Source organism: Phalangium opilio, unplaced genomic scaffold (genome assembly GCF_054372755.1).
Source record: "Phalangium opilio isolate 3A_F unplaced genomic scaffold, DU_Popi_V2 ptg000105l_1, whole genome shotgun sequence".
Taxonomy (NCBI): domain Eukaryota; kingdom Metazoa; phylum Arthropoda; class Arachnida; order Opiliones; family Phalangiidae; genus Phalangium; species Phalangium opilio.
Window position 1 is genome coordinate 2617360 of NW_028324207.1, and position 11727 is coordinate 2629086.

Here is an 11727-nt window from a genome sequence, read left to right on the forward strand (position 1 = left end):
GACCGGTACAGGCAAAAACGTTTCCTTAGAGCTGTAATCGACGACGTTCATTTACAAACAGGACTTTAATATTTCAATATATTTTTTCTATTTAAATTAATATATATATATATATATACAAATATTTTGAAATAAAATGGTGACATCGTAAAGAATGATTAAATTTTGGAAATGCTGTTTAATTATATCGTTTTCTTCTTGGGAGTATAGATGACTATTTGTTCCCCCGGTAAAATATTTGTTCTAAACCTTAAATCGGAATGACATTTCTGGGTTAAATCGCAAAGTAAATACCCGTGTGGTTTTTCAGTCGCATCCAGATAACATTCTACAATAAATTTAGAGTTGTTGGGTGCCAATTGTTTTGAGAGAGCCACTAATTGCATAAGATCTCTCACAGTTTACATAAGAATCATGTAATGCGCGTTTAAGGAGGCTGTTCTCAAGTTTTTTTCAAATATGTTTTGTAAAAGGGTGATGACGAATAATTTCCTATGGTGCGATTGCTTAGTAAATATTTCTGATAAAATATTGTAGCATGGCTGCCAGACTCTTGGAGTTCTACTCCTTGAGTCTGGTAGGGTGTTATACCTCCATGCTACGTACTCCTCCTCTTCTTTACTTACTGCGATAAATTGTAAGTTATAGTTTAGTTTACGTTTGGGTTTCGGTGGAGATCAGTTCTCTCAATTGTTTTGTTAATATATCTCCTAAGAAGGAGTTGTTGTACGGAAATTTAGTTGCGGGATTGTTTATCCCTTAAGTAATTGATTATTTCAATAAAAGTTCAGAAGATATTCTTCTATAATTGGATTACTAAAGTAAGTTGTCTTTCTTTTATTTTATGGCCCTCGGGAAGAATCCACCCTTAATTTAATTAATTAGTACCGAGGGTTACAATAAAATTTTTATTTTCTAACATGAGATCGTCTAAGACGATTAATATTGTTTTAGAGCCATCGTATATAGTAACGTAAGGTAAACCTTGACGCATAATTACGCCCATTTCTTTCAATTTATCGTAGCAAGGCTGATATATAATATAATGGCAAACAACTAAATCGACTTTAGGTTCAAACATTTTATCCTTATTTTCAATTATTCGTTTACATAAAACTGTTTTACCAGATCCCGAAGGACCGAAAATAATCAAATTTCCAGGTGTAGTGAACGGTATCATAGCTAATGCTCGAATGAAATTTATTTGCAACTATCATTCGTACATAAACGTATTCAATTAATACGCGAACGCGCGCGTGCACCCCGGGTTGTGAAGCCCAAACGCGTGGGGGTAGAGGGCCCAAACGACACGCGGGTGGTGGAGGGGGGAAGCGCGGTTGACGCGGGTAGGCCACCGTGAACACGTAGAAATAATTTTGAAAAGTAAGGCCATCATGCTGCCTTTCACTATAGTAGCCTCTATAAGCTTTTAACATGTACTGCCACTATTTGAGTTGGAAAATACGGTTAAACCAAAGACCCTCGTACGTTCAATCCAAGAAACGCTGAAGGGGTTTCTCTAAATGTCCCCAAAAAAAGAAAAGTCACCTGAGAAACTATAGTCCAATGGCAAGGTTTCTGATAATTTTACCTGCGAAAATTTTCTACCCTCGTACATGCTAAATACCTCGAAGTCACTTGTTTGTTCTCGAACACGCCTTGACCCTAGTAAAAAGTATAAAATGAAGAAGTTGAGACCTCAAAGTTACCACTTTCTCTCGGACCACCACCATGAACAACCAAAATGAAAACCAGGCGATGGACCTTTCCGCAACCTGGTAAGAAATACTTTTATTAAAAACTTAGTTTTTTAAGAGAAGACTTAGGAAATCTCTCTCTCTATAGCTACGTCCACGGGGTTGATACCCCCTATTCCCCCGTCGAGTTTTCGGACTCGTCGGATTCTTCCCGCTCTGGGACCCCCGAGTCACTAGAGCTAGCCCCCTCGCCACCACCTCGGAGACCACGCGGAGTGGTAGGGCCAAGGCCCAGGACACCGCCGCCACCTATACCACTCTGCGTGGTAGGGCCAAGGCCCAGGACCCCGTCACCACCACCATGCACCCCTCTCCCGAACCTCAACTAGAATATCAACCTCTCCCGGCCATATATTATCCGTGGCAAGCTATGCCTCGGCGTCAACGGGGACTTGTAAGTGAACCTTTTGTTTTACGTTACACTACGGTATTATAATTTTTATTTATTTACAGCTTAGTATATCAAATAATAAACTACCTGGTGGGACTAGCCGAGGTCGTGGAGGATGACGCTTTTATGCACGACCTGCTTAATGAAGTACGGCAGGTCGTGTATAACAACTGCCTTTTTATACCCCACGAGTAAGTTTTCATGCATTATTTTATGTTTCGTTTATCTAAATTTTAATTTTTCTCTTTTAGCCTCCTGACCCTCAACTGTCGCGGGTTCCGGTGAGTTAATTTTTTTTATTAGTTGTTGTTATCCAATACTTTATTCATTAACCTTCCTCTCTTTCTCTCTACCAACAGAGTCACGCAGGAACTTGCGCAGTTGTTGACGTACCGCCGGGTGCGTTTTCTAGAAGTCCCCGCGGGCCATGCACGAGTGTACGAGGGCCGGGACGATGTGATGTTCGAGGGGTTCCGTACACTCGTGCAAACCCTCTCAATCGATTGAATGGGGGAGGGGGAGGGATTATTATAAAAAAAAAATTGTAAATATTTTTTTGGATTTAAAATAAATTGTTTTTGTACTTTATTTACTTCTTTTTGGATTTAAAATAAATTGTTTTTGTACTTTATTTACTTCTTTTTATTTAAAATAAGTTCCTATCATAAAAATCGACAAGCTTAATACTTTTCCTACACTTAAGTTATATCTACTTTTATATTTCGTAGGCTTAAAATTTAAAAAATCATTTCTGTGTAGTATTAGTTATATAAAATGGAACATTTTTTACAGTTTTAAATTCAATTTATTTTGAAACATCAATGCCAAAAAAGCACATTATCAAATAGACATAAATTTAAAAATGCGTTAACATGTGCATTCTCTCTTTCAAATAAGTTATTGGACCAGAAATTACCGAAAATACATTATTTGACCAGAAATTACCGAAAATACATTATAATTATAAAATTTACTTTCAAGATTTTCTTCTTCAAGTACATTATTAAATTTCATTACCACCTGGTAAGACGTTACGAAATTGGTGAAGTACCCCACCACTGCATCGAATTTTTCGGTTTGACCATCTAAGCACGGTATGCGATCGTGATCGCCATATAAATTATCATAAATATCATTATAAAATTCTATAATAATATCAGCCATGTGCGTGAATACAATTTCATGGTTACTTAACTTAATAAGATGCTCCTTAACGGCGTTCGAAACTCGATTCAAGGTAGCCGTTTCCAGACTGTCCAAAACAATGGAATCATCATTTAGTAAATCTTTAATGTGACACGTATTATGATACGCCACAACAGTTGTTTTTTCATTTGCGTTATCGTTCAAAACGATTTCAAAGTTATTGGTTTCGTGGCCAGCCGTCCAGCCTGCTAATACGGATAGTCTGGGTATCAACTTCTCCCAGGTACTTGTTGAAATGGCGAAACTTTTTACAGACTGCTTCCTACATAAGCGAATCTCGGGGTCAAGGGTGCCGTTCACGAATCCCGTTGTCAGGAACAACTCTCTAGAAATGTGGAATCTACCGTTGATTTTTCGTTCTTTAGTTACGCCAATCTTCCTCTTACCAGCTTCTTGATTTTCCATGTTGCACGTTTAAGGTCTTCACGAGTAATGATACTCTCCTATCTCGAGTTCTAGGGTTTTTATACTAAATTTCCTACGTAGCTATCGCGAAATATCTATTGTCCTTGACTGTTCCATTGTTAGACTGTAGGCGTATTTTTATGTCAAAGTTCTGAAACCAAAGATTAAGGAGTTCTAACATTCCCAAAATCAATAATATAAAGAATACAACAAGTAGTTTTTGGGGGTTAACCTCCAAGATCCGACGAATTCTTGACAACCTTTCTGTACTTGCCTCCATAACAGCTGAAGAGTAAATAAAAAACACAATAGTAAACCTGACCTATTTATCTATTATTACCCACATTCCTTAGCTAGACCTGTCAATATTTGATTGATTGATTGACGAAATATTTTCCTAACATCTTCAAAGACCTAAGGTCATTGTTGAAGAACCCCCTCCCTTCTTCGATTATAAGCGTATTTTTATGTAAGTTTTTGAAACCGGGTATTAAGGAATTCCAGCACTCCCAAGACCAATAAGATAAATAGCACAATAAGCAGTTTTTTTATCTCCAAGATCCGACGAATTCCTGACAACCTTTGTGTACCTGACAGTTGAGGAGTAAATAAATTACACAATAGTAACCTTGACCTATGTACCCTCTTGCGAAATTCTAGAGCAGAGCGAGAGATTTTTTGAACATTTTAATATGTATGGCAGGGAAATAACTCTAAATAAAAGTGATGATCCGGTGGATAGTATATGTACTATTACGGAACACGTATTAAGCGAATACAGAGCAACAGATTACGTGCAAATAACTTTACGAAGTCTGGGTATAAACTGTCGTTCGGAACTTGAATTATCCTTTAAAGGAATAGATCAAGTAGACCCTTCTTTTCTCTTTGACCAACTAGCCGAGTTACTTTATGATGATGAGATCGAACATTTTTTTCAAGGACCCATAAAAATGATATTTAGTGTAGGCAGAGTACCAGAAGAGTATGGACGTTCTAATCGTCGTCAACTCAAGCCATTCAGTATTTTTTCAAAGGATCGAAGGGGGATTCGACGAATCCCAAACACTGATAATCTCTGTTTAGCACGTGCCCTTTGTGTTGCTGTCGCTCATCGTGTCTACATGAACAACAAAAACAACACAGAGTTAAAAAACCGTTACAAGAACATATCAGAAACAGGCCCCCGATTCACAACTCATAAAACAGCCTCTTTAGATCTGTGTCAAAAGGCTGGAGTCGCTGTACCAGAATGTGGTACCCCCGATTCATTCCAGAAATTTAAAGTTTATTTATCCTCCTATTCTATATTTGTTTATAAATTCGAAAACAGAGTTCCAATTCTAATTTTAGGAGAAAACGACCCTAAAGATACCAGACCACGCCTCTTTCTACTTAATGAGAATAATCACTATAACGTCATAACAAATTTAAAACCATTGTTTAGTCACGAACACTTTTTGCGAAAAGTGCCTCACACCTTACTGTTGTGTTCAATCTCATAAATGCAATGACTTTTGCTTTAAATGTATAGGTCCGACTGTTTGTCATGGACGTGAAAAAACATGCGACTCCTGCCTAAAATGGCACACTTCAGAAGTCCGTAAGGGTAAAGGCTTTAATTTTTTAAATGAGCTTTATCATTATTGCGAAAATGACACTCTACTCTTATTTTTGGGGTGTTTAACCTTTCGGTCCCTCCTACTTAAAGTTACTAGCGTAGACCCATTTAATTGCGGCTCAGTTACCCTCCCAGGCGTTTCTTCCTATGTCTATCGTAAAAATTATCTCAAATCCAACACCATTAGCATCATCCCATCAAACTACTACAGATTTGGCGAAAATCAATTTTTTGGCGCTATTGAATGGCTAGAATGGACGTCTCATGAGAGAAACATTCTTATTCAATCCTCTTTTAGAGGTAAGGAGGTTAAATCCAAACCCTAAAGGTAGATGGTTATAGCCCCACAAACAAAGAAGTGTTCGAATTCATGGGATGCTACTATCATGGCTGTAAAGTTCACTTCCCTATAAACAGAAACATGATTTTACATGGCGACCCCACTCAAACATTAAATACGAGGTACACAAAATCCGAGAAAAAAATTTGCAAACTATTCACAAAGTGAATGTCAAATGGGAATGCGAGTTGCAACAGGACAAAACAAATAACACCGAAATAAATGATTTTTTAAAACGCAACGACATTCGTATTAAAACAGCCAAAAGATTGAACCCACGTGATGCTTTCTTTGGAGGTCGTTGTAGCGCTAACAAACTGTATCATAAAACAGCTGGTACAGAAAAAATGCACTACGTTGATTTCACCAGTTTATATCCGTTCGTGAACAAAACGGGTAAAATTCCTATTGGACATCCTCAAATTATTTTAGACAATTTCCCCGATATCTTCTCTTTTGATGGCCTTCTCAAGTGCGATGTACTTCCGGCTCAAAATCTCATACATCCGGTTTTACCCGCTCGGATAAATGGTAAGCTCACCTTTCCCCTATGTTACACCTGTTGTAAAACTCAATTTCAAGGTGACTGTTCACACACACCTGATCAGAGAGAGTTGCGGGGTACCTGGGTTACCGACGAGTTGAGATACGCCGTAGAGCGAGGATACAAAATCACGCGCATGTATGAAGCCTGGTCCTACAAAATAGCGCAATACAACACAGATACTAAACAAGGCGGTCTTTTTAAAGACTACGTAAACGCCTTTTTAGAGTACAAAACTCTGGCTATTGGTTTCCCTGCCGATTGTATCACCCAGGAAGACAAAGAAAACTATGTCAGGAACTACAAAGAAGTTGAGGGGATAGATCTAGATATAGATAAAATTGAAAAGAACGAACGGTTGAGATGCCTCAGTAAGCTTATGCTTAACTCTTTTCGGGGGCAATTTGGACAGAAAACTAGACACGCCACAACAGACATTATAAAAGACGCCAAGACTCTATATGAATTGATCTTCAACCCCGAAAAAGAAGTAAAAAGTCTCTTGACTTTAAATGGCAACACCATCTTAGTTAAATCAGAAGACATTGCCGAGAATGAGATGGCTCATAAACACACTAATGTCGTCGTAGCCTGTTTTACAACAACTATCTTCATCTTTTAAAACATCTCGAGATGGTAGGTGACCTCTGTTTTTATATGGACACCGATAGCCTGATCTACCTTTCACCAGATGGCGTCCCTATACTCCCAACGGGTGATTATCTTGGCGATTTGAAAAATGATCTAGAACCCAGGGTAAAGACGCATATATTTGTGAATTCGGAAGTGCAGGCGCAAAAAACTATTCCATGAACATTTACGATCCCGCAACAGAAAAAATTACCTATATAATTAAAGTTAAGGGATTCTACTTAAATTCATCAACCGAGAATCATGTATATTTTGACATTATGAAAAAATTATTAGACGTAAACAACCAGGGGAAACCTGAAATGAATTCTATCCAAGTACCCATTGGCCCCCAAATACGTCGCCTGCCCAATCATACCCTCATTACAATAGATCAAACCAAAATATATCAAGTAGTCGTCGACAAAGTCAGAGTTTTCCCTGATTATACTACCACACCATATGGTTATCAAACCAATTCAATTTAAATTTGAAAATATTGATTTGGGTGATAGAAAAACTCGACGGTGCCTTCGATATCAAAATTTATCTACAACCGTTCGTGGATGAAGAAGTCTTTCGCCTTAAAGTTTTTGACGAAAATGTGCTCTTACAATGGGGATCCCATCAGGACTCTAGCTCCGTACGAGTCAGCGCCCCTAAAAACTCTTTGATCGACGTCATAAATAACGCTCATCACTTTTCTCTGTACTCTAAAATAAGAGTACGGATCCAAGGCTGCCAATCCTACTCCCACCTGGTTTTCCGCAAATGCATTTAACTCCGCAGAAACAGACATAGTGACGGCTTTACTAACCGATTGATGCTATTGCTCAATCGTAGCGCTTGCCCCATATGCCAAACCAGGTTCTAAGGATTCCGCCATTGACGGTGGGGGTCTGTACATTACCTCGGCTAGGAGGTCAGATTAAATAATCTTAGCCCCCTCAGCCAATTCAGCAAGGGTAGCGAAAGCTTTCCCCCTTAGCGTTCAACGGTATGTCGGATGACACTGCCGTAGGACTCGCTGAATTTGTACCGACTCAGACTCGGGTGTTTCTAATCGGTGAGAATACTCCGATAAACAATGGATGTACTGAGACAATGGTCCATTTTCTCCTTGAGTTCGGTTATCCAACTCAATTTGAATGCGCCTAGAATAATTAGTAGCCTGATACTCTTTTCTGAAACAATCTCGGAATTCCGAAAGGTTTTTGAAAGCGGCTGAACCCCCCTCAACTTTAAACCAGCGATCGGCCGGCCCTTGTAAAGATAAAGGGATCACGTGAAAAAGGATATCCTTATTACTATAGCCGGTCGCTGATTGATACCGCAGAAGAGCCTCGAGGAAATCCATCGGAGATTTCTCATCTGCGGGTCCTAAATAGGTTGGAGCGTCTACTCGCAACCTTACCTGAGGTGTTTGCGTTGGATTTCCAACACTAGCTACCCCACTACCTGAGAAAAAACCTTGAAAGGCTTGACGCAAGGCATCACTAATAAGTTGGCTCATTTGCTGAGCCGGGTCTCCGGACTCAGTGCCTTCACCATTATTAGCGGAAACCCGGATCTAGTTTCCGGCATAATTCAATATAGTGGTATCACTATACTAAAATCACTAATTTCTAAACTAAACTTTCAATCAACTAAATCGGCTCGCGACCACAACTCTTTTAAGTTAAACTTAGAGAAAAATTAAACTGAGTACATGTATTACTCTATGTTCTCAAAGCCCCACGTTGGGCGCCAGTTTGTAAGCCCCACAAAACTGGTAGGCTTACCCTAGAGTAATACAGCACTGTTTCAATACAATAATTTATTTCAACTCACCCAGTCATCTTTTTAACTTAAAAACTAAAGTATACAATTTAACAAAATAAAAATGGAAGAGCTCTCTCTTCGGTGAGAAGCCAAAAGATAACCTCCTGGTCCCCGGCCCCTCCTTTTATAGACACAGGGCCTCGAGTCGGGTATAAGGGTTCCTTCCCCCTTGACTTTTGGTCAAGGGGTTAAGTCTCTGTAGGGATTCCGACGAGGACAGTTGCGCGGTGCAATAGAACTTTCTTAGACCGCCCTGGTAGTTTTAGAAGCGTATGCTCGTTCCGCTGCCAACCCAAGCTCGCTAATTTTAGCGTAATGAGGAGCAACGGTCTACTAGGGGTAACGCCATTTCGCGTTTGCGAGATGGCCGTTACAATGCCCAATCGTTATTTAAACTCTAAACATGCTCGCTCACTGTGTTATTCGAAAGGGCATACCGCTGAAAACTGTTCCTTCGAGAACGAAGATTCATTGATTATAGATGTCCCAAAGGTAGAACCTTAAAGCCTTAATCAATCCTGCCGGAGAGGGCTTTAGCAATTCACCCTCTAATATTGCCAGTCAGAGCTCTCACTCTGAATTAGTGGACACAGTTCCTCGACAGGAAGTGGACTCAGATCCATATTCCCTTACACCTTACCTGACGTTGCCACCGCGCCAACCGGGTCGATACGAACCCGTAACGGTTTATCAAAAATTTAGGGCATCCGTCCTTGAAGATTCTGCTTCCATTACGGAAGAACCCTTATCAATCAACGCGCCTCCTACTCCGCTCCCACTTACTCCTTCCCAACAATGGAAACCCCAAGCGGATGTAGACATGGACCAAGAAAACTGGGAAAGATTCGGATCCATGGGATGGATCCTAAAAAAGACCATCCCTAAACTACGAATTCCGTCCAAAATACCCGAAGCAAAACATCCGTTGATCTGAACTACAGTAGTATGCTGGAGGTGTCGTAAAGTAGGACACCATGTAGTGTCCGACTGCCCGGGGAAAAGAAGCAAGGAAGCAGAAGAACGAAGGGAAGCCCGCAGGATTGTTCGAAAGACCCAAAAAGAAAACAAACTACCAAGAAAGCAAGCAATGAAAAAAAAAACTGTTAAATGCTCAATTTTAAACCCCTGCCAAAACATTCAGGGTTCCTCGGGGTAACCGTTTTTTATTTCATTTTTGTTATTCTTTGTTATGATAAAAATTGTTCCTAAAGAGGGGGGGAATGTAACATGGTTGCCAGATTCCTTGGAGTTTCTACTCCTTGGATCTGGCAGGGTATATATGCCTCCATGTTGCATGCTCCTCCTTTTCAAATCTTCTGTGATTTTTTCAAGTTTATTTTTTCTTTCCGTAGTCAGCTTTCGGAGAGAGCGTTTTGTTCAGTTAACTCGTTAATATAGTAAGAACAAGTTCAGGTCAAAATTGATTAATAAATAGTTTAGAAGAGTCTTCTTCTATTTTTGGATATTAAACAATAAGTTGTCTTTAATTCTATTTTAATGACCCTCGGGAGAATCTCTCTTTTTAGTTAATTTCTATTGAGGGTTACAATGTTTTTATTCATTTTTTAAGGAGATGGTACGTTCTATCCACATCGGATTCGTCATCCGATTTGATCTAAGACCGGAGACTTCGTCAATTGACGTTTCCGTATCGTATTACCCCAATATGCATTGGCTCCTGGGACCCTATTCTCTAAAAATCGAAAATCATTCGGATCACTCCTAATCCTTATGATTCGGATCGGCCTCATTCGGATTGGACCGAAAAAACCGTATTATCCAACCTTATCGTCATTCGGATACTTCGAAAATTTTCTCTCAATCCAAATGGACGTCACTTCCTCTGAAGCCACGTGTTGTTTTTTTCCATCACGTGAGACTACATGTGGTACTTTTCCACGCCCACTTCTTCTTTATTGGTCAGTTTTATTAGGCGCGCTTTCAAATTGAAGGGATGGACACTTTGGTTTTTCCCAAGGAGTGGAAAATTTGGGAAACAGGTCTTTGTATAGGGAATATATTCAATACAAAGAACTCTTTCGATTTCTTTTCTTAAGATACAAACACGTGCTTCTTTTTCGGTTTAAAAATATTTATTTTTAAATTTCACTTGAACATTAATTTAAAATGGGTGTTAAAGTACACGCCAAGCAACAATTAATTTACGTGGAGTTTTTAGAAGCTCATAGAAATTTTGTAGACATGAAATTTAGCGCTACATTTAGTAGGGCTAAGTACAAGGCCATGTGGGAGGACTTAGCCTCCCAATTAAATAGTTGCGGAGTTGGGGCGACGAAAAATGTTGAAAAGTGGAAGGTATGTTAATTTAAATACATTTTAATATAAATTTTAACATAATAACTCCGTTAGTGCTTTACAGCATGGAAATCCCATGTAAAAGTCAAAGCCTCTAAGGCCAATATTGGCAAGACTGGTGGTGGGCCACCTCCGGAATCCATTACGGATTTAAAAGGGAGGCTCATCCAAATTTTTGGCAAGGGGTTGGTCACGGGCCTAGAGGGTTCCCCGAAGTTCCTACCCCATCAACTTCATCCCTCCGTTCTCCTGCAGACAACGGTTCCTCGAAGGAATCCACCTCGTCATTTATTTCGTTAGGTGACAACTTAAAGGTTGATGTGGCACCGATTGTCACTATGGAGGTTCGAGAACCAACCATTACTACTCCAACCCGCCGCGAGATTTCCGGTGGAGAATCTAGCGGAAACGATGAAATGGGTTTTGTGCCAAACTCCGTTGCAGATTCTGCAAGATGTATTTTTATATAGCAAATAATTTGGGCTAATCCTAACATTTACTAACAAGAACAAATTTATAGAATTAAATGAGGCACGAAAAAAGAGAAGGGCCGAAAGCCGCAAAACGCCCTATGAACGGGCCGCGGAGCATTTGGGGGAGACCCAATATATATAGAATATGGAGGCATGAGGAAAGCCCTTGAATATATAGCCGCGTCCCAAGCAAAAGTGGCTGAGGCGGTAACGACGTTGGCCA

At 39.7% G+C, this 11727-nt stretch overlaps 2 protein-coding genes across 2 annotated transcripts; one reads left to right on the forward strand and one right to left on the reverse strand.

Annotated features, from left to right (window-relative positions):
- Positions 1-481: 481 nt before the first annotated feature.
- LOC149625237 (uncharacterized) lies at positions 482-10717 on the reverse strand. Its single transcript, XM_089852038.1, has 2 exons — positions 3741-10717; positions 482-3679 (listed from the first exon to the last, which is right to left on the reverse strand). Exon 1 carries the CDS (start codon positions 8405-8407, stop codon positions 7886-7888), a length of 522 nt encoding a protein of 173 aa, XP_089708164.1. The 5' UTR covers positions 8408-10717; the 3' UTR covers positions 482-3679; positions 3741-7885.
- Positions 5645-6886, forward strand: LOC149625238 (uncharacterized). The gene is made up of 2 exons (XM_089852109.1): positions 5645-5680; positions 5798-6886. Exons 1-2 carry the CDS (start codon positions 5645-5647, stop codon positions 6884-6886), a joined length of 1125 nt encoding a protein of 374 aa, XP_089708235.1.
- Positions 10718-11727: the final 1010 nt, after the last annotated feature.

Excerpts from the sequence above, each read along its gene's own strand:
- LOC149625238 (XM_089852109.1), top strand. The coding sequence starts at position 5,645 with ATGAGAGAAACATTCTTATTCAATCCTCTTTTAGAG. Across the intron at positions 5,681-5,797 it reads TATTCAATCCTCTTTTAGAG|AAACATGATTTTACATGGCG; the intron begins GTAAGGAGGTTA and ends CCCTATAAACAG.
- LOC149625237 (XM_089852038.1), bottom strand. The coding sequence starts at position 8,407 with ATGAGCCAACTTATTAGTGATGCCTTGCGTCAAGCCTTTCAAGGTTTT.